This window comes from Thalassophryne amazonica, chromosome 15 (assembly GCF_902500255.1).
Source record: "Thalassophryne amazonica chromosome 15, fThaAma1.1, whole genome shotgun sequence".
Taxonomy (NCBI): Eukaryota; Metazoa; Chordata; class Actinopteri; order Batrachoidiformes; family Batrachoididae; genus Thalassophryne; species Thalassophryne amazonica.
The window spans coordinates 2,809,325-2,832,920 of NC_047117.1; the positions used below are offsets into that span (position 1 = coordinate 2,809,325).

General features: G+C 43.6%; 2 protein-coding genes across 2 annotated transcripts in view; one reads left to right on the top strand and one right to left on the bottom strand.

Annotated features, from left to right (window-relative positions):
* Positions 1–2,563: 2,563 nt before the first annotated feature.
* On the bottom strand, positions 2,564–14,880 carry gpr137bb (G protein-coupled receptor 137Bb). Its single transcript, XM_034189117.1, has 7 exons — positions 14,266–14,880; positions 11,971–12,020; positions 9,359–9,581; positions 8,333–8,482; positions 8,122–8,250; positions 7,817–7,938; positions 2,564–4,131 (listed from the first exon to the last, which is right to left on the bottom strand). The coding sequence occupies exons 1-7, from the start codon at positions 14,662–14,664 to the stop codon at positions 4,026–4,028; spliced, it is 1,179 nt and encodes a 392-aa protein (XP_034045008.1). The 5' UTR covers positions 14,665–14,880; the 3' UTR covers positions 2,564–4,025.
* Positions 14,881–20,206: 5,326 nt separating this feature from the next.
* LOC117525714 (nidogen-1-like) overlaps positions 20,207–23,596 on the top strand; it is a 37,323-nt gene continuing 33,933 nt past the window's right edge. The window contains exon 1 of the mRNA XM_034187643.1: positions 20,207–20,453. Coding sequence (XP_034043534.1) covers positions 20,265–20,453 — 189 coding nt within the window. The 5' untranslated portion in view covers positions 20,207–20,264. The remainder of the gene's footprint in view (positions 20,454–23,596) is intronic.

Below are 23,596 nucleotides of genomic sequence, written 5' to 3' on the forward strand. Positions count from 1 at the left end.
TTTCCTTTATAAATCATTGGTTGTTTGGCTCTGAAATTTCAGTTAAATATATCATATAGCAGACAAACACAGTGATATTTGAGAAGTGAAATGAAATTTATAGGATTTACAGAAAGTGCAATAATTGTTTAAACAAAATTAGGCAGGTGCATAAATTTGGGCACCCCAACAGAAAAAATACGTCAATATTTAGTAGATCCTCCTTTTGTAGAAATAACAGCCTCTAAATGCTTCCTATAGCTTCCAATGAGAGTCTGGATTCTGGCTGAAGGTATTTTGGACCATTCTTCTTTACAAAACATCTCAGGTTTGTTGGTTTCTGAGCACTGACAGCCCACTTAAAATCACACCACAGATTTTCAATAATATTCAGGTCTGGGGACTGAGATGGCCATTCCAGAACGTTGTACTTGTTCCTCTGCATGAATGCCTTAGTAGATTTTGAGCAGTGTTTAGGGTCGTTGTCTTGTTGAAAGATCCAGCCCTGGCGCAACTTCAACTTTGTCACTGATTCATGAACATTGTTCTCAAGAATCTGCTGATATTGACTGGAATCCATGTGACCCTCAACTTTAACAAGATTCCCAGTACCTGCACTGGCCACACAGCCCCACAGCATGATGGAACCACCTCCAAATTTTACTGTAGGTAGCAAGTGTTTATCTTGGAATGCTGTGTTCTTTTTCAGCCATGCATACCACCCCTTGTTATGTCCAAATAACTCAATTTTAGTTTCATCAGTCCACAGCACCTTATTCCAAAATGAAGCTAGCTTGTCCAAATGTGCTTTAGCATATCTCAAGCGACTCTGTCTGTGGTGTGTACACAGAAAAGGCTTCCTCTGCATTACAGCATCATACAGCATCTCTTTGTGCAAAGTGCGCTGTATAGTTGAACGATGCATAGAGACACTATCTGCAGCAAGATCATGTTGTAGGTCTTTGGAGCAGGTCTGTGAGTTGGCTATGACTGTTCTCACCATCCTTCACTTCAGCTTATATGAGATTTTTCTTGGCCTGCCACTTCTTGCCTTAACTAGTACTGTGCCTGTGGTCTTCCATTTCCTCACTATGTTCCTCACAGTGGAAACTGACAGCTGAAAGCTCTGAGATAGTGTAGCAAGGTGAAGTCCGGATTGAAAAGATGTTCCCGCTTGCTTGGCTAATGGGGAATTCCCGTTGGCTGACCTGGTAGAGTTCTGGTCTTTAGTTCGAGCAATCCGGGGTTCAATCCCACCACCGTCCCGGCCACAAAGGCCCTCTGGTCACAGTAGCTTTTTGTATCCTTCCCCTAAATGATGTTGAACAGTATTTGTTTTCAGGTCATTTGAGAGTTGTTTAGAGGCTCCCATGTTGCCACTCATTGGAAGAGATGCAAAGAGGGGAAACATTTGCAATTGGCCACCTTAAATACCCTTTCTCATGATTGACCTGTGTAAGGAGGTCAAGGGTCAATGAGCTTACCAAACCAATTTTGTGTTCCAATAATTACTGCTAAATGTATTCAAATCAATAAAATGACAAGGTTGCCCAAATTTATGCACCTGCCTAATTTTATTTAAATAATTATTGCACACTTTCTGTAAATCCTACAAACTTCATTTCAGTTCTCAAATATCAGTGTGTTTGTCTGCTATATGATATATTTAACTGAAATTTCTGATCCAGACAACCGATGATTTATAAAGGAAAATCATGAAAACTATCAGGGGTGCACAAACTTTTGCATACAACTGTACGTTGCTCACAAAATAGGATAGCCTGTGTTTCAGAAAATTTTCAGGAAAATTCCCAATCCCAAGAGTGTTCCATGGGGGTAAAAAGACAGCTGTTGAAATTATATTGAATGTAATGTCAACAACATAAATACTAATGCTAGCTAATGTTAGCACTTGGCTAACGTGAGGTTTTGTTTGTTTTTTATTACCTGAAGTTGCCGTATGTGTTGGGTTGATGATCCTAGAAAATGAAAATGGGAACATGGGGGGTGTTCAGTAGGACTGAAGCATTATGGGAACACCAAACCTTCCCTTCATTGTTTCCCAATCCCGGTCCTCAGCACCCACAGTACTTCATGATGTGCAGGACCGGGATTGGGACACGCAGCTTTACTTCCAGTGGATGGTTGCTTATTGATTTTTTTTTTTTTTTTTTCTCCTTTCTTGCTTCCCCATCATTCTCGTGTCTTGTCGTTGACCAAAGAGTTTTCTTCTCTTGTTTTACTGTTTGTGTTTTCCACAAAGTGCTGATTTGTTGCTTTATTGAGTGTTTGTTTGTAGCTGATACGCTAACTTGTGGCGTGTTGAGGAATTTTCGGAAGAAATAAATGTGCTTTAGGTCAGAAACCTTTCTGAGGGAGAGGAAGTGGTGTTCCATCCACTGGACCGCCTTAAAAAGGTTTCCGAGTCAAAGTTGTGAAATTGGTTAAAACAGTTGTACACAACAGATTTTTGTTTTTCTTGTAATTTTCAGATTATTTTGAATTCTAATGTCCATGCTGATGTGTGTGTATTTATTTGAAGAAGAAAAATAAATATTTCTCGACATCAGAGTCAAAAGAATACTTCTTACTTTTTATTTTTTACAAAGAAGGCGGAGTCATGCAAATGTGTACGTCTTTCTTGGAATTTGTGATTGCAGATATTAATTGAAATTTAAGCAAAAGCCAGATTTATTTTATCATTTATTTATTAAGTTGTTTATTTGTTGACTTATATTTGTTGAAGAATTTCTTCAAACTTTGCTGCAGATTCTTGATGGTCCTCGCTCTCCGACCCGGTCCTGGGACTGGTCCTCTGGACAGACACAGACACACCGGCTTTATTTTTGGTGATACTTTAATGTGTCCACACGTCACAAATATGAAAATGGATCAACATCAAAAATCACTTTGCAGCTCTGCAAATTAAACTTATTCTGTTAGAAAAATAGTGTTTCAGTTTTATTCTGGTTCCAAACTCTGCAGAATTCTGATTTCACACTTTCAGTTTTCTTATATAAATTTTTCATTCATAGGAGCCTCAAAAGTTCAAATTAATCTTTACAACTTAAACACTTTTACTCAAGTAAGAGTGAAATTCAGATTAAACTTAAGATATAATGTTCATTTTAAAATCTTTTCACTTTTGCAGTTATTGATTACAAGAAACAGTCTTAATAAAATAAAATAAAAAATCTCAAGTTGACCGTACAGTACTTTAATCCTAAATCCAAAACCAGTTCTTCATTTTAGCCACCTTAAATCTAGTCTTAGTTATTTTCAGATGGGTTTAGAACTGGTTCTAAATCAGTATCTGCCAGTTTTAATCAAGTTTCTACTGATGAAAATTTCTTCCTGAAGTTCAGTGTTTGAATTGGTTTTACATGCGTTTTTTGAGCCAGTTCAAAACTCCTTTTTATACAAATCCTCTACATAATATGGAGTAAACGGGTTATTTTGATCTTAATTTAAAACGTGAATTATTTTAAAAGCAGTTTATTCTGTGTATTCTTCACCTCTGCTTCAAATTTCATAACCGGCTCTGTTAGCATTATGCTAACTAGCTTGGCTGCTGTCTAAGCAGTAAGACGACTTTTTGGGCTGAAAACTTTTATTGACAAACTATATAATTATTATTTTAAGAGTTTACGGGAGCATTTGATAAAATTTTACATTTTGTCAAATGGCTAAATTTGTTCATTCTGGACACTGTTTAATTCTAACATTTCATGTTAGCAGTAGCGAGGCAGTATTTTGATTCACGTCACAGTTTGACCATTTTAGACAAAATGTTCATATTTCACTGAGTTTCTTTGAAGTTGTGTGCTAACGTTACCGGCTGTATTTTGTTGGACGGTGAAGTTTTGATGAATTTGAGTGTTTTAAATTTTTCTCTCTGGCAGGATGGGGGCGCTGCTGCCAAATGGCGTCATCTTAAAAGTGCTTTACAGACCTGATTCTACAATCAACCTCATAAGACGCGTTCCAGGGTTTGCTAACATGGCTACTGTTGTTCTAGTTCTACTTCATTGTGGTGCACAGGTGAATTATGGGTAAGGCTGGAGTTCTCCGGCGGTGGCGGTCAGTCGTTGGTCGTCGTTGACGGTGTGCACGGTGAAGCTGCTGTGCCGGCTGCTCCAATCGGAAGAAAGACTGTGGAGAAAATTAAGACCAGTCGTTAACGGCTGTAACCCCGGTTCTGTGAGCAGGCGCATCAACGTCTTTAATGTTTCCGGTGGAATTTGGACCAAAAGTAAGAACAAGTCTGTGACGCAGAAAAATGACAGACACGCGTCCCAACAACTGAAATGTGTCTGTAGAGTCAGGTGCTTTCTTTTCAGCAAGGCATCTGAAATCCTGTAAAGTGTCTGTAAAAGACACTCGAGCAAACGCCCCAAGGCCTTTTGTTTTTAACTCCGCCCACTTAACTGGATTTGGCGAGGGCACCATCTTTGTCTAAAACTAAGACCACAAATTATATTCAGTTGGAATATTTATAGACCTTAAAAAGGCTTTTGATACAATTAATCATGACATATTAATCAATAAACTTGAACAGTATGGGATTAGGGGGTTGGTGTTGCACTGGGTGAGAAGCTACTTAAGTAACAGAAAACAGTTTGTGAAGTTGGGGGAATATACATCATCATGCTTGGACAATGCTTGTGGCGTCCCACAGGGGTCAGTATTGGGTCCAAAACTGTTTCTAATTTATATAAATGATATTGTCAATACAGACATACAGGTTCAGTTACAAGTCGAGGGGGTAGATATTGAAAGGGTACATGAAAATAAGTTTCTGGGGGTGATAATAGATGATAAGATAAACTGGAAGACTCATATAAAACATATACAAAGTAAACTGTCAAGAAGCATTTCAGTTCTAAACAAAGCGAAACATATTCTGGACCACAACTCACGCCGCATTCTTTACTGCTCACTGGTTTTACCATATTTACAGTACTGTGCAGAGGTATGGGGTAATACTTATAAAGGTACAACACAATCACTATCAGTAATGCAGAAAAGAGCTATAAGAATTATTCATAATACTGGCTATAGAGATCATACAAATCCACTATTTTTACAATCCAAATTCTTAAAATTCACAGACTTGGTTCATTTTCAAACAGTACAAATTGTGTATAAAGCAATAAACAATTTACTTCCAGCAAATATTAAAAATATGTTTTTTAACAGATCAGGGGATTACAGTCTGAGGGGGAAATTTAATTTAAAGCATCAGTGGGCACGAACAACATTAAAAGGTTTCTGTATTTCTGTCTGTGGGGTGAGGATGTGGAACAGATTGGGAGTGGGGCTCAAGCAATGTCCAAGCATGAACCAGTTCAAACAGCGGTACAAAAATATGTTTTTTTCTAGGTATAGGGAGGAGGAAGGGTAATGAGGGTTAGGGTGTTTTTGTTTTTTGCTTCGGCTTGTAAATATATAGTATTTTGTATGTAAGTAGGTATGTGTAGGTGTATATGTTTGTGTATATATGTATATGTGTATATATATGTATGTTGATGTGTGTATGTATATATGTATGTATATATATATATATATATATATATATATATAGATATCGGTTTAGGTGTGTAGGAATCTATGTGTATATGTGGCAAAGGGTATTACTGGTTGTGGGGAAGAAGGGGTAGGGATAAAGAAGCTGATGCTTCACTCTACCCCTTTTCGGACATGTTGGGTACACAGTAGGAACTTTTTTGTTGTTGTCTTTACTGATCTATCTTGTAATTGTTGTTGTATCAAATGTTCGAAATAAACAGTTTTCATTCATTCATTCAAACTAACCAGTGGGTGCTGATTGGCTGAGAGCTGGAGTTGTCACACAAACAGGTTGATATTTGGACATCGTGAAGTAAAACTTTATCACAGAGTAAAATTTGAGTCAAATCCTTCCAGCTTTCATTGAAGCTTTCATCACACAAAAACATCACCCTCTGATGGTCACAACGGAAACGTGTGTCACTAGTCTGTTGTGTCCAACTCCTGTGGAGACGGTCTCAACCTGGGGGGGGGGCGCAGGTCTACAGTGGGGAAAATAAGTATTTGACCCCCTGTCAGTTTTGCAGGTTTTACGACCTACAAAGAATGTTGAGGTCTGTAATTTTTATCGTAGGTTCACTTCAACTGTGAGAGACAGAATCTAAAAAAAAGTCCAGAAAATCACAGTGTAGGATTTTTAAATAATTAATTAGCATTTTATTGCATAAAATAAGTATTTGATCACCTACCAACCAACAAGAATTCTGGCTCACACAGACCTGTTAATTTTTCTTTAAGAAGCCCTCTTATTCTGCACTCTTTACCTGTATTAATTGCACCTGTTTGAACTTGTTACCTGTATAAAAGACACCTGTTCGCACAATCAATCAATCACACTCCAACCTGTCCACCATAGCCAAGACCAAAGAGCTGTCTAAGGACACCAGGGACAAAACTGTAGACCTGCACAAGGCTGGGATGGACTACAGGACAACAGGCAAGCAGCTTGGTAGAAGACAACAACTGTTATGATTATTTATTAGAAAGTGGAAGAAACACAAGATGACTGTCAATCTCCCTCGGTCTGGGATTCCATGCAAGATCTCACTTTGTGGGGTAAGGATGATTCTGAGAAAGCTCAGAACTACACAGGAGGACCTGGTCAATGACCTGAAGAGAGCTGGGACCACAGTCACAAAGATTACATTAGTAACACATGATGCTGTCATGGTTTAAAATACTGCAGGGCAGCAAGGTCCCCCTGCTCAAGCCAGTACATGTCCAGGCCCGTTTGAAGTTCACCAGTGACCATCTGGATGATCCAGAGGAGGCGTGGGAGAAGGTCATGTGGTCAGATGAGACCAGAATAGAGCTTTTTGGAATCAACTCCACTTACCATGTTTAGAGGATGAGAACAACCCCAAGAAAACCATCCCAACCGTGAAGCATGGGGGTGGAAACATCATACTCTGGGGGTGCTCTTCTGCAAAGGGGACAGGACGACTGCACCGTATTGAAGGGAGGATGGAGTAAGAGCATTAAAGATGGGTCATGGCTGGGTCTTCAGCATGACAATGACCCCAAACACACAGCCAGGGCAACTAAGGAGGGGCTCTGTAAGAAGCATTTCAAGGTCCTGGAGTGGCCTGGCCAGTCTCCAGACCTGAACTCAATAGAAAATCTTTGGAGGGAGCTGAAACTCCAAACCTGAAAGATCTAGAGAAGATCTGTATGGAGGAGTGGACCAAAATCCCTGCTGCAGTGTGTGAAAACCTGATGAAAAACTACAGGAAACGTTTGACCTCTGTAATGGCAGACAAATGTTTCTGTACCAGTTGTTAAGTTCTGTTTTTCTAGGTGGTCAAACACTTATTTTATGCAATAAAATGCAAATTAATTATTTAAAAATCATACAATGTGATTTTCTGGACTTTTTTTTAGATTCTGTTTCTCACAGTTGAAGTGAACCTACGATAAAAATTACAGACCTCTACATTCTTTGTAGGTGGGAAAACCTGAAAAACTGACAGGGGGTCAAATACTTATTTTCCTCACTGTAACTCCTTCTGAGGTGGGGTTGGTCTAACGGCTGTGGAGGAATTCTTGGACTAGAGGCGGGTCTTACGGTAGGTTGGATTCCTAACATGACCTTTGACCTTCAAATGGCCCAAAAAAACGAGATCATGTCCTGCCATAAATTTCCTCCCAACCTGCAGGTTTAAGGGTCACATCCAGACTGTTTGTCTTCCTGGGCTGTGATTTGGTTTCTGTGTTGCTTTTTTGTTTATGTTGTTGTTTTTTGTAGTGACATCACTGATAGTGGGCGTACCTCGCTGAGGCGTTCTGTGGAGGAATACTCCATGCCAGGTCATCATCACTGTCGTAGCGCCGAGGATTATCGAAGAAGTAGCCTCTGGACGAGAGGATGTGGTTTGGGATCCCGGCGGCGCTCTGTGCACAGCCACAAAAAACCATCAAAGATCTGTTTGATTCTTTCAGGCAAACTTCAAGTCTGTTGCACCTTTTTTGATGTTACTATTTAAAGATTCTTATGAACTCAGTTTACATGCATCATGTCAAATACATGAGGTTGTGAGTGGTGCGGGGTCAGAGGTCACAGACAGGGGGACTGACCCGGTCCTGAGGCGGCCGTCTGACCCTGAAGAAGAAGACGACCAGCGAGGTCGGCAGCAGCTCCCAGACAAACAGGATCACCCCGAACACCACGTAGCCGGCGTCTCCCATCGACGAGCGCAGGTCTGCCTGCAAACACAGAGGTCAAAGGTCAGACCCAGTGTGTTGCTCCTCACTGTTAAGATGTTTTATTTATTTTTTTAGCGCCAACCTGGTCGGAGACGTTGTACCAGTCGTAGTCAAAGGAGTTGATGCGTTTGATGTCAGACAGCGTGAGCACCACCAGGTTGTAACAGGCCCGCGAGGCGTACAGCAGCACCACCGTGACGCCGATCAGGGTCACCTGACACGCCGAGGTGCCCTGCACGGGCGCACCGGCACCATTACACACACACACACACAGAGTCATCAGAACTGTTTCCATGTTGAAGAAGTTGTTATTCACAAGTTGGCCAGATCAAGAACATCCTCAAGGTGAGTGTGTGTGTCAGAGGCAACAGTCACGTGAGGGTTTCACAAACTCTAAACTTTACATTAAATGGCTCAGAAACAAATGTGTCCTTCAGTTTTGTCATAACATTTAATAAATATTTAGCATTTTTAATCTGTCTTGCCAAAAATGTCCGTTTGTATGTTAAACATTGTGGCACCGTCTCATCCAAAGCTGTGTGTACGACCGCGGTCACACTTTTTGCTAACAGCTGCAGTACACAGTTTGGACAGCAGGCTGCGCACCAGCTTCTAGATGGACACTTTAAAGCTGTAGTTAAATGGTAAATGGACTGCATTTATATTGCGCTTTTCCATCTGCATCAGATGCTCAAAGCGCTTTACAATAATGCCTCACATTCACCCAGATGTCAGGTTGCTGCCATACAAGGTGCTCACTACACACCAGGAGCAATAGGGGATTAAAGACCTTGCCCAAGGGCCCTTAGTAATTTCCCAGTCAGGTGGGAATTTGAACCGAGGACCTTCTGGTCTCAAGCCCAACACTTAACCACTAGACCATCACAAGTTCAACTTAAATCGCCATCTGTCTGATTAAACATCAAAGGAATCAGGAGTGGATCGAGCTCAAGGGGTGGGAGGGGCTATAACCTCCAAGCCCCACCTTCTCTACATCAGCCACTGGGAATCTCTTTCAGTTAAATGGGCATCCACCTGTAAGCCCCTCCCACCACTGATTTGAGCTCTAGTGATTGTCAGTTTTGTGTTTTGGCGCCGGCAGCCTGACCTTTGACTCCAGGTAGATGTTGGCCAGCGACATCTTGGCGACCTTGTAGAGACAGACGGACAGGGACACGGCGCAGAGGACAAACAGACTGTCATTGATGGCGACCCTCACCAGGACGACGGCCTTCACCTCAGCCGAGGACATCTTGACCAACAGGGCGCAGACCAGGTTGACCACCAAGAAGAGAAGACTGACGCCCAGAAAGATCAGGTACAGAAGCAACCTGGAGGAGCAGAGAGCGTCTCTGTAGGACTCATCGAAGACTACAACAAGAACACCTTCAGCCTGCAGGATCATTCGAGTCTTTACAAAGTATCTTCACGAACTTAGTAAAATCTACAAAGAAAATTTCCAGAAATATTTCAGTGTTGAAAACTGTTTAGAATCTCAAAAACATTCAGCAAATTTTCTGTAGAATCTTAATGGAACCTTTGTCATCAGGACAATACATCATCAAAATACCAATGACACGCTAAACATCTCCAGAGCCACGGTCCTTCTGACTGGACGTCCAGTCAACCCTGAAAGAGCTGAGGACAAGAAGATGCCAGGGATCTGGACCTGAGCTCCTCCAGGCAGGTGGAGATGTTGTCCCAACATCACAAACACTCACTGGACGGGTATCGTCCCTACGGACTGGAAGACCAGACTTGTTGCCCCGCAGTGGACAGAAAAAGGTGATCACCTGGATTACAGTCCGTCCAGGTGTCTCACACTGCTCTGTGCTTGCAAGGATTATTCTGGACAGGATTAGATTCCAGATACTTGTTGCTCAGCTGCTGTGGACTCCGTTCCAGCTCCGCAAGTAATATTCACAGAATGTCAGTGCAAATGTCGGCAGTGAGTCTTTACCGCTGATGTTTTTCACAAAGCGTTTGACTCTGTTGATCAGCTGCTCTCTGGGACATCCTGGGAATCTGTGGGATCCCCAACAAGTTGCTGGACCTCATCGTGAGCCAGGACACAGACACTGGGATGTGTTCCTGGGATGTGTTCTACCTCCTACTCTGGTCACTCTTTGCATGGACCAGGTGGTGCGTTGGGTTGTGGAAACCAGCCTCAACTTCGGAGCTTTTGTTCTTCGGTTTGCTGAGTGTGACATCTTGGATGATGCTGTGATCTTCGTGGAGTCAGTGGATCCTCTGAGTGAGGAATCGGAGTGTCTGAGTTTGTGCTTGAAGATGAACATCTTGGTTTTTGAGGACTTCTTGGACTCATCCATCAGAATTACATGGTGAAAGTGCTGAACTTGTAGAGACATTCATAGTGCAGCAGATAACAGAATATTGACAGTGGAATCATTCAAATGGTGATGCAAGCACCAAATTCAGCAGAAATACTCCTTAGACATGAACTCTTTTGAGAAAAAGAAAAAAAAAAAAAACGATTAACCATTTGAATTTTCAATCAGCAGCCAGGTAGGGGTCAATTGAAGAATTACACAAGGGTCAAAATTAAAAGATGCTCCAATCATGTTGAAAACTACACCACATTATTTGTCTGATCATAATGATTCCAAAAAGGTATAGTTTGTACCATCTATGACGGAATGTTCTGGAGTTATGGGGTAAAAACAGCAAGAATGGTGATAAAGGTCAGTTTCAGTTTGTACAGGGGTCAAAAGTTAAAGTTGCTCCAATTTTGGTAAAAAGTGGTGCAAATTATTGGTTAATAGGGTTTCAACAAGGACTAGTTTGCACCATCTGTTGTGCTCGTTATCACATTACAGGGTAACATATGTCACATGTCATAGAAACCAATGGACGTCGACCTTATTCGACCTTTACTTTGGAGACCAAACATTCAACACAGTCAGAACTATTCCACTTATTAATCCTATTAGCTCAACCAATAATTTTCATTACTTTTTACCAAACTAAACCAAACTATACCTTTTTGGAATCTTTATGATCAGACACATAACATGGAATAGTTTTCAATATGACTGGAGCATTTTAAATTTTTGACCCTGTGTTATTCTTCAGTTGACCCCTGCCTGGCTGCCGATTGGAAATTCAAATGCCCAGTGGCTTTTTTCAAAAAAGTAATGTCTACAGAGTACTTGTCCTGAATTTGGTGCCTGCATCACCATTTAAAGGACTGTTTCAGTTATCTGCTGCACTATTACTTATCTCAGTGGTGATGTTCATGTTTCTGGGTCTGCAAGTCACTGTCTTTGGTCCCAGGTCTCTGTGGGTCCTGCTGGAATGACTTTGTGTCCAATGAACGGTTACTTAGAGAGACTCAGATGAGGAGAATTACTGACACTGTGAGGGAACATCAGGTACCACATTGAGTCCATGTGGGGAGTTTCTCTGGACATGATCCAGGACACAGTTGTCTCAGTGTGGAGGAGCCCAGAGACTGGAGAAGGTCAAGGACACACCCACGTTTCACCTGGTCAAGGATGCTCCTATGTTTCACTTTGCTGCTGGTGGTTACTTTGAAGAGGTACGGGATGGACCAGTTATTTGTGAGCGGTTGCCATCCAGGATCCTGGACAGTTCCGTACTGTGGTGGAGGTGGTGACACCTGAACATGTTCCCAGACCTGACCTGCTCTGAGGGCACATTAGGGACCAGGAGCAGGATCTTGGTATCTGAGGATGTTACCTGTATTTCAGAAGAGCCGGCGTGAACTTGGACTTTGCCTTGAAGTAAACCTGAAACAAGGAAACAGTCATCAGACCCTCGTCAGGACTGCGGCTTTTATTCCTGGTTCGTTATCAACCAGCAGAATGTTAAAGCTTCATTACCGTCAGACTGTCTGGGTTAAAATGATCAAATATATCATTCAGAATATCTCCAGAAATAAAAACAAACAAAACAGTTTTGTTTAAACATAATTATGTAATAAAGCGTCCAAAGTTATTAAACATCTTGTGCACTGGACAGAACTGATGTTCTTGTATGAAAACATAGAAGATGATCCTCACGACACTTACATCTCACGTTCAACCATTTGGAAAGTTAACAAGTTTCACTACATGAAACTGTCAAAACGCTTCCAGGAGGTGGCGCTAAGAAGACACTCCACCAGAGAAGTCTTTAGGGGGACACACCCCAAAAGACATCCAACAAACTCCAAGGTGAACGTCAGTCACCTTCAGTGCCCTGTACCTGAGTCCGTGACAGTCACCTTCAGTGCCCTGTACCTGAGTCCGTGACAGTCACCTTCAGTGCCCTGTACCTGAGTCCGTGTCAGTCACCTTCAGTGCCCTGTACCTGAGTCCGTGACAGTCACCTTCAGTGCCCTGTACCTGAGTCCGTGACAGTCACCTTCAGTGCCCTGTACCTGAGTCCGTGTCAGTCACCTTCAGTGCCCTGTACCTGAGTCCGTGTCAGTCACCTTCAGTGCCCTGTACCTGAGTCCGTGTCAGTCACCTTCAGTGCCCTGTACCTGAGTCCGTGTCAGTCACCTTCAGTGCCCTGTACCTGAGTCCGTGACAGTCACCTTCAGTGCCCTGTACCTGAGTCCGTGTCAGTCACCTTCAGTGCCCTGTACCTGAGTCCGTGTCAGTCACCTTCAGTGTCCTGTACCTGAGTCCGTGACAGTCACCTTCAGTGCCCTGTACCTGAGTCCGTGTCAGTCACCTTCAGTGCCCTGTACCTGAGTCCGTGTCAGTCACCTTCAGTGCCCTGTACCTGAGTCCGTGTCAGTCACCTTCAGTGCCCTGTACCTGAGTCCGTGTCAGTCACCTTCAGTGCCCTGTACCTGAGTCCGTGTCAGTCACCTTCAGTGCCCTGTACCTGAGTCCGTGTCAGTCACCTTCAGTGCCCTGTACCTGAGTCCGTGTCAGTCACCTTCAGTGCCCTGTACCTGAGTCCGTGACAGTCACCTTCAGTGCCCTGTACCTGAGTCCGTGACAGTCACCTTCAGTGCCCTGTACCTGAGTCCGTGTCAGTCACCTTCAGTGCCCTGTACCTGAGTCCGTGTCAGTCACCTTCAGTGCCCTGTACCTGAGTCCGTGACAGTCACCTTCAGTGCCCTGTACCTGAGTCCGTGACAGTCACCTTCAGTGCCCTGTACCTGAGTCCGTGACAGTCACCTTCAGTGCCCTGTACCTGAGTCCGTGACAGTCACCTTCAGTGCCCTGTACCTGAGTCCGTGTCAGTCACCTTCAGTGCCCTGTACCTGAGTCCGTGTCAGTCACCTTCAGTGCCCTGTACCTGAGTCCGTGACAGTCACCTTCAGTGCCCTGTACCTGAGTCCGTGTCAGTCACCTTCAGTGCCCTGTACCTGAGTCCGTGTCAGTCACCTTCAGTGCCCTGTACCTGAGTCCGTGTCAGTCACCTCCAGTGCCCTGTACCTGAGTCCGTGTCAGTCACCTTCAGTGCCCTGTACCTGAGTCCGTGACAGTCACCTTCAGTGCCCTGTACCTGAGTCCGTGTCAGTCACCTTCAGTGCCCTGTACCTGAGTCCGTGACAGTCACCTTCAGTGCCCTGTACCTGAGTCCGTGTCAGTCACCTTCAGTGCCCTGTACCTGAGTCCGTGTCAGTCACCTTCAGTGCCCTGTACCTGAGTCCGTGTCAGTCACCTTCAGTGCCCTGTACCTGAGTCCGTGACAGTCACCTTCAGTGCCCTGTACCTGAGTCCGTGTCAGTCACCTTCAGTGCCCTGTACCTGAGTCCGTGTCAGTCACCTTCAGTGCCCTGTACCTGAGTCCGTGTCAGTCACCTTCAGTGCCCTGTACCTGAGTCCGTGTCAGTCACCTTCAGTGCCCTGTACCTGAGTCCGTGTCAGTCACCTTCAGTGCCCTGTACCTGAGTCCGTGTCAGTCACCTTCAGTGCCCTGTACCTGAGTCCGTGACAGTCACCTTCAGTGCCCTGTACCTGAGTCCGTGTCAGTCACCTTCAGTGCCCTGTACCTGAGTCCGTGTCAGTCACCTTCAGTATTCTGTCTCACCTGTGCGCAGTAAAGGTTCATGAGGCTGAGTGTGAAGAACTGCAGGCAGACGGGGAAGCAGTAGAGCAGCCAGAAGGCGAAGGGTCCCAGAGTGTTGGCCGTCCCACAGTCTCTGAAGTAGAAGGAGAAAAGGAGGGCACGCAGGGCCGCCCACAGGAGACACGAGAACAGGAACGCCGTCTGGTAGCTGAAGCGCTTGTGGCGATAACGAAGCACGAGCCAGAGCTGAGCGTAGACGAACGCGAACAGCAAGGAGTAGAAGATGGTGTAGGCAACGGTCAGACTGAGCTTCACGTAGGGAGGGATTGCCGGTGTGATGGTGGGAGGAGGGGGGAGGTGCGAGCCGTTACCGGCACGCTGCACCTGAACCGACATCTCCTCCATCGCCTCCCCATTCATCCCCCGAGTGTTCCTCAGGAGAGGACAGAGAAAGATTCACGGCCTCGTCTTCTGTCTTCAGCAGGGAGGTGACAGGGTTCATCACATCACCGTCCGTCTCCAGGAGGAGGAGGAGGACAGGGACACCTCCCCTCTTTTTGCCGGTTTCTCCTAAAGAATGATTGGTGGCTTATGTCACGTGACCGGGCGTCCTAGCAGGCCATTGGCCGAGGAGGAGGGATGCTGCAGAGAGGACACACACACACACACACACAGGTTATCCGTCTTTGTGAGGACTCAATCCATTCTGTGTCCCTGAACTCTGAATCCTGATTCCACACCTGGATCAGGTCTGAAATGTGAGGCTGAACAAAAAATGAGACACAAACCTGAAACTTATCTTATAAAGACACAAACACGTCTACACCACTGATGGAGGATTTATCAATCTCACTAGTGATCGATGAAGAGAATCTGTTCTCTTTGAATCAGTGAAGGATTAAAAATGAACTTTCATATAAAAGACGACACCAGAGAATTATTGAATAAACATGAATGAAAAAAACAGCCTCCGTAAGCTCAGAGTCTCAGACCTGATCGAGGGGCTTCTGAGAGTTTTATGAAACTCTGAGTTATTTAAGTTATTTTAATGATCCAGAGAAGAAGAAGAACCTGAACATGTCCAAGTGCAGAACTGATGTGGATCACTGCAGCTAACCAGGCTATGTTACGTACGCCTTCAGCTAGCAAAGCACAAAGCTACTTTAAATAGCCGTGTTAGCTTGAGCTAACTGGGCTACGCTACGTACGCCTTCAGTTAATAAAGCACAAAGCTGCTTTAAATAGCCGTGTTAGCTTGAGCTAACTGGGCTACGCTACGTACGCCTTCAGTTAATAAAGCACAAAGCTGCTTTAAATAGCCGTGTTAGCTTGAGCTAACTGGGCTACGCTACGTACGCCTTCAGCTGCTTTAAATAGCCGTGTTAGCTTGAGCTAACCGGGCTACGCTACCTACGCCTTCAGCTAGCAAAGCACAAAGCTGCTTTAAATAGCCGTGTTAGCTTGAGCTAACCGGGCTACGCTACCTACGCCTTCAGCTAGCAAAGCACAAAGCTACTTTACATAGCCGTGTTAGCTTGAGCTAACTGGGCTACGCTACGTACGCCTTCAGTTAATAAAGCACAAAGCTGCTTTAAATAGCCGTGTTAGCTTGAGCTAACTGGGCTACGCTACGTACGTCTTCAGCTGCTTTAAATAGCCGTGTTAGCTTGAGCTAACCGGGCTATGCTACGTACGCCTTCAGCTAATAAAGCACAAAGCTGCTTTAAATAGCCGTGTTAGCTTGAGCTAACCGGGCTACGCTACCTACGCCTTCAGCTAGCAAAGCACAAAGCTGCTTTAAATAGCCGTGTTAGCTTGAGCTAACCGGGCTACGCTACCTACGCCTTCAGCTAGCAAAGCACAAAGCTGCTTTAAATAGCCGTGTTAGCTTGAGCTAACCGGGCTACACTATCTACGCCTTCAGCTAGCAAAGCACAAAGCTGCTTTAAATAGCCATGTTAGCTTGAGCTAACCGGGCTATGCTACATCTGCCTTCAGCTAGCAAATCACAAAGCTGCTTTAAGTAGCCGTGTTAGCTTGAGCTAACCAGGCTATGCTACATCTGCCTTCAGCTAGCAAATCACAAAGCTGCTTTAAGTAGCCGTGTTAGCTTGAGCTAACCAGGCTATGCTACATCTGCCTTCAGCTAGCAAATCACAAAGATGCTTTAAATAGCCGTGTTAGCTTGAGCTAACCGGGCTATGCTACCTACGCCTTCAGCTAGCAAAGCACAAAGCTGCTTTAAATAGCCGTGTTAGCTTGAGCTAACCGGGCTACGCTACCTACGCCTTCAGCTAGCAAAGCACAAAGCTGCTTTAAATAGCCATGTTAGCTTGAGCTAACCGGGCTATGCTACATCTGCCTTCAGCTAGCAAATCACAAAGCTGCTTTAAGTAGCCGTGTTAGCTTGAGTTAACTTATGGGCTTCATCATGCAAGCCTTTAGCTTAAGAGCACCAAGCTACTTTTTGTAGCATGTTAGCTTCAGCTTGTGCTTTGACAAACAATAATGAAATATGTTTCAGGGAGAAACAGTTTCAGAACAACAGACACTGACCACTGGTTTTGTAGATTTGTCAAGTTACTGTCTAGTCATTAACCAGTGCCAAATGAGGTTGTCCATATTTACTAACTGAAACATTTTATTGTGAAGCACATTCAGGAAGTGGTAAATAAACCCTGAAATTTAGAGTCTCTTGGTCTCCGCGTGTGTCTGAACCTAATCTGGTTTATTCAAGGAACAGTACTGACCCCAGTATCAGTGCCAATCTGGACTGGTATCATCCCCGGTATCGGTGCTGGCCTGAACTGGTATCAGTCCCAGTATCGGTGCCAGCTGGATCCTCTGCTGTGAGGTTATGTAACATTAAGTTGTTGGGTAACTGGACGCTGAGTTGCTTTATTTTTAAATTTGCTGCTTCTTTTTCTTCTGTTACACACAAAGATCTTAGTTAGTGTTGATTTTGACAGAAGAAAAATAGTTGATATAAATGTAATAAATGAGTGAATGAGTGAGGAAGCGGTGCTGATTACTGGATCTGTGAATAACTGATCAATGTGATCAGTAACATGCATGAGATCAATAAATGGGATGTAAAGCCTGTCAGGGGTTCGAGGCAGATGTGAGCCGCTGGTTTAGTTCCACCATCTTGTGGTCCACAGATGGCCTCAGGTCCAGTTTTTGGTTTGGTGCTGGTACCGCTGATGGTGGTCCTGATGGATCGATGGTCTTCAACCAGGAAGCAGGTATTTGATGTGGTGGATGCAGTGATCCAGCACCTGATCTCAGACCTGATTCTTGCTTTAGCCCATGGGTACTGTGGAAGTGGACTTTGGACTGCAGCACACATCCGGTGGGTTCTTGCAGACTTGAGTGGACCACGTGTCCGGTGTACTTGCATATTGAAACCTGAAGGCTGTGACTTGTTTTCCACCTCTGGTCCAGTATCTGGGAGCTATTCTTCATCCTGATCCAGAGTCTGCTGGTACGTAAGAATCAGGATGAAGTCGAGTTTGTTCACGTGGTGAAGAGGAAAAAAGCGCCTCCAGTCATCATCCGTCTCAGTGTCAGATATCTGAAGCTTTTCTACAACAATCATTTCCACATAAATTCAGTATTTCAGAATAAAAGATGGAGGAAGCGATCAGAGCACCGCGGCTACACAATCTGCTAGCTGATGCGTTCACTGCGCGTCGGTCATTTCAAAGTGTCACAGAATATCGCATCATTTCTGCTTAAAACTGACTTTAGAATGATTTCAGAGGTTTTACTTTGTCATCTGATGGTTAATAATCACATTAATCCATTTGATCACTTTGGGTGAAGAGAGTCAGACTCAGACGAGCGGCTGAGCTCCGAAATGTCGCATGCACCGTAGAGGCAGTGCGGACAGATTTTTAGGGATGGAGCGTTCGGTCTGCGACACTGGTTCCTGGTTAGTCCACAGTCCCACGGCAGCTGCTGATCTCGCTGCTTTGTCTGGAAAGTGGCGAGTTCGAGTGTGTTGTTGAATTTATGAGCTGCGCCCCCATGAGACAGGAACACAAAAACAGCACATCAACAATAACAATAATAACAGCATCACTAATATATATGTATTGTTGTTTTTAACAGTATGCATTATTTTATTCAGTATAAATGAAAGGAGAGGAGGCTGTAATGTGTCTATTGCAGTCAGTAACCACTAGATGGCGACCTGCTGTAAATTGATTTCTGGACAGACAAAACTGTTAGCCAGCTGCCCCCCCCCCCACCCATGCATTTTCATAAAAAAAAAAGTTCAATTTTCTTCTTTATTGCAGATAACATGAACACATGACTTAAAAAGAGAAACAAAAGTATAAAACAAATAACTAAACTTTAAAAAACAAAAACCTTTGTTGTGTGTCAGAGGTGAAGCTAAAAAGCACTGATGAGGTTTTATTTGTTTACATGTTCTGACATTTAGGGAATAACCCTGTTGTGTCTGATGATTTGCAGGCGTTCATGCCGATTATACAGTCGGAAATTGAGCTTTACAGGATCTTTACTGGCGACACGTTAGCGGAGCTGATAAAACAGATATTTGAGTGTAATCCAGCATGAACGTCAGACACAAGGGAGTTATGCCCATTTTAATCCAAGTCCATCATTTGCAGCATTTTTCTGTAGGTAATTCGGTCGGCGAGGCTTACCGTGAGGCAGCGTCGCTCCAACAGCAGTCAGGGCGCAGACTAATCCATCAAATGTGAAACAGTCGAATATTTTGCCACCATTATCCCAATATTATACGGTCTGAAATCTCACATGATTAACCAATCCGATTTGCAGAAAAAATGTAATTGGATTAGAACAAATCATAACTGAAATTAAACAGTTATTTAAAAAAATTGTGACAATGCTAAAATACCCTCGGCCGTATGAGCATTGTGTTGTGTATAATTTGCAGTTGTCTAAGTACATTTGCAGCTTGCAACCAGACTGTGACGTCACGATGGCTGATTGATTGGCTGTCACCCCCGCAAAAAACGCTAACACCTGCTAAATGTCTTTTAAATCACTTTAGAGGTATTATTAGGTTGTAAAAACAGCGTTTTCAGTTTTAGAAGTGTTTATTTCTCACTCACCTTTACATAATATATGACAAAGAAGTTATATTTACACACAAACCAGTTTCCACCTAGCTAGCAGCATGTGACGTCACCACGCTAACATCCGCAAGATCATGCCATAAAATTAGGTACAGAATGTAACTTTTTAACCTCTTAAACTAGGTCAAGGTTTGCCATCTTCAAACTTCTCCAAGGTCTGTGTCCCAAGAATGTTCCCTGTGAATTTGAAGACTGTGGCAGTAACAGGACTGGACTTATACTGAACACAGACAGACGGACAGACGCCAGGTCTTTGCAATACCCGATAGCCATATGTTGGCCTCGGGTAAAAACTCTTCAATCTTGGTGTGTGTCTACAGCATTTAAATAAAAATCTAAAAGTGAATAATTTAACTCTTCTCGTTTGTCTTTCATCAACTCAGATGACAGAAATAAAGATTTCATGTGTGCTCTGACACTGGCTTTTGGCACTTAATGGCCACCAAACTTTATTTCCCACTGACGGTAGAGAGCAGCACGTGGGCTCTGACGCTGGGTTTTGGCACTTCACGGCCGCCGTACTTTGTGTGCTCTGACGCTGGGTTTTGGCACTTCATGGCCGCCATACTTTATTCCCCACTGACTGGCGCTCTGACGCCGAGTTTCTGCACTTCATGGCCGCCGTACTTTATTCCCCACTGACTGGCGCTCTGACGCCGAGTTTCTGCACTTCATGGCCGCTGTACTTTATTCCCCACTGACTGGCGCTCTGACGCCGAGTTTCTGCACTTCATGGCCGCTGTACTTTATTCCCCACTGACGGTAAAGAGCGGAGCGCGTGCTCTGACGCCGAGTTTCGGCACTTCATGGCCGCCGTAGTTTGACATCCAGTTTAACGGGACACACAAAGTTTCTCACTTCAGTCTGAGCGGCCGAAACTTCCGGACCAACATGAGTTCCAGGTTCCACGTGTGGTTCTGGTGCCTGCTGGGTGTCTGCCGGGCCCTGGAGCTGGATCAGCTCTTTGAGTTCGGTTCGGGAGCCGGAGACCAGGAGCTCCAGACCGGTTCGGACTCGAGCGTGGATCTTCAACTCAGCGAGTCCGTGTTCGTGTTCAGTGAGACCTTCAGCTCGGTCCAGGTGAGCCCACCAGAACCCGAACCACAGTCGGTCCGGATCCAATTCGAACCCTAATTACAGTTCATCTAATTTGGACTTTTTTCTTTTAAATAACTGAAATTAACTTTTTCTTTTGAATTCATATTTAATCCCACAGTAATAAATTTGAGTGTTTTTCAAATGAAACTATTAGACGCCCCCCCCCCCCCCCCCCCACACACACACACACACACACACTAGACAGACGGACATGCTGATCCCCCCCCCGTTTTTCATCCTGGGGGGTAAAAAGTCACTTTACAGGTGTAGAAACATCCAGAAAACCAGCTTGGTTTAAAAACTTTTTTTTTTTTTTTTTTTTTTTTACTGAATTAGTGTTAAAATGTTGAATCTAATGTTATGACAGTTGGGGGACAGTGGGGGGGGGGGGGGGGGGCAGAAAAAGGGTGCAGTCAAGAAGTAAATGTATTTATGCTGCAATAAGGGTGTTTAAATTTTGGGGGTTTTCACTCTAAAAGCTGCTCCTGGGCCGAAATTGGCCAAAAGTCCTCCTTTTGATGGTGAAAAGTAACCAAAAAGAAAAAAAGAAATTATTACCGAGCTGCCGGTTCGATAAACACGCATGTGATTGGCCAAATGCCCTTAAATTTCCTTCCAGGTTCACGTTGACCCGAAATCACATGATGTCACAAGAGAAAAATGAAAAAAGATCAGAAGGACAACTCGTCTGATGACTGTTTGGCCCCGCCCCCTGAGTCGCCCCGCCCCCTGAGCGCTGGCCCATCAAAGGAGGTGTTTTTGGTTCTGGTTCTACAGTCACCAGAATAAGTGCCCACAAAGATTTATTTATTTATTTTTTTTTTAAACAGCAGCTGACGTCCTGGTGGTAATTTATGGACAGTAATAAAAATACATTCAGATTTAAAATGTCTATAATCAGAATTTTAATAAAATAAGTTGCAGAACAAAATAAAAAAACAGACATAAAACTTAGTAATGATCAAAAATGAGTCACTGTTTATAGCCAGTTTTGTGGATGAACATGTGAAGAGTGTGGATCTGTTTCAAAGAACAGAGTGACCGAGCAAGAAGACCAGTGAGGGAAGCCACCAAAACACATCTGACGGCGTCTGTGACGTCAGCAGTTACAGCTAGAGCAGAGAAACCAGTCAGAGCCCAGCGCTGGTCTCCCATGTGCCTTCTGGCAAACTGGAACTGAAACTTCCCATCTTTTTATGAAAGAAAATTCTTCTCTATTCCACCACAAAGTGGTTTGAACATTACACTCTGCACAGTTTAGCATTTTCTTTTATTTCTTTTCAGACTCGTGAAATAGAACATTTATGCCAACAGCAGCACATGGGTTCGAATTTGGTGGCCAGGCTGCAAACTCATCACTGCTGCCAGACAGAGATGAAGATAATGACCATTAGATATGATCGGAGCTCACAGGTGCATGCTGGGATAGAGGTGGGGCAGTAATGTGTTGCTGCAGGTGGAGCTCATTATGCACCTTAAACAGGCTAACTCGTGCTACAAAGCTAAACATTAGCATTAACGTGCTGCAAAGCTAAACATTAGCATTAACATGTTGCAACTCTAAGCATTAGCATCAATGTGGTGCAAAGCTAAATGTTAGCATTAATGTGCTGCAAAACTAAACATTACCAATAATGTGCTGCAAAGTTAAACGTTAGCATTAACATGCTACAAAGCTAAACATTAGCATTAACATGTTGCAACTCTAAGCGTTAGCATCAGTGTGATCCAAAGCTAAACATTAGTATTAACATGCTGCAAAGCTAAACATTAGCATTAATGTGCTGCAAAGCTAAACATTAACATTAACATGTTGCAACTCTAAGCATTAGCATCAATGTGGTGCAAAGCTAAACATTAGCATTAACATGTTGCAACTCTAAGCATTAGCATCAATGTGGTGCAAAGCTAAACGTTAGCATTAATGTGCTGCAAAGCTAAACATTAACATGTTGCAACTCTAAGCATTAGCATCAATGTGCTGCAAAGCTAAACATTAGCATTAACATGTTGCAACTCTAAGCATTAGCATCAATGTGGTGCAAAGCTAAACGTTAGCATTAATGTGCTGCAAAGCTAAACATTAACATTAACATGTTGCAACTCTAAGCATTAGCATCAATGTGCTGCAAAGCTAAACATTAGCATTAACATGTTGCAACTCTAAGCATTAGCATCAATGTGGTGCAAAGCTAAACGTTAGCATTAATGTGCTGCAAAACTAAACATTACCAATAATGTGCTGCAAAGTTAAATGTTAGCATTAACATGCTACAAAGCTAAACATTAGCATTAACATGTTGCAACTCTAAGCGTTAGCATCAGTGTGATCCAAAGCTAAACATTAGTATTAACATGCTGCAAAGCTAAACATTAGCATTAATGTGCTGCAAAGCTAAACATTAACATTAACGTGCTGCAAAGCTAAACATTAGCATTAACATGTTGGAACTCTAAGCGTTAGCATCAGTGTGGTCCAAAGCTAAACAGTATTAAGGTGCTGCAAAGCTAAACATTAACATTAACGTGCTGCAAAGCTAAACATTAACATTAACGTGCTGCAAAGCCAAACATTAGCATTAACATGTTGCAACTCTATGTGTTAGCATCAATGTGGTCCAATGCTAAACATTACCAATAATGTGCTGCAAAGCTAAACATTACCAGTAACATTCTGCAAAGCTAAATGTTAGCATTAATGTGCATGATGTGTTGCGGGAATTTGAGGTAAAGTTTGACCTGCTCCTTTCTGTGTCCCTGAGCAAGGCAGCGTCTCTACACCTGCAGGTGGCCCCGGGTGCCGGACCGTGGCTGCACACTGCCCCTAGTGGTCGGATTGTGTCTGTGTAATTAGGATGGGTAAATGCAGAGGACACATTTGTTATGTGCACAAATAAGGGAATTTATTATTCTTATAAAGGAGAAACATGACGCCTTTAACGGTGCAGACAGACGACGGCTGTTCATTCAGTCTGAACGAAGTTGGTTTGTATAACAACGTTTGCGTTGTTTGTTAGCAGGACGACCTCGTTAGCTGCCGTTTGTCGTGTTTACACTTTATGTCTAAAGCTGCTGATGTGTTCAAGGTCTGTGGTGAACGTCAGCGCCGGCCAAAAACAAAGAAC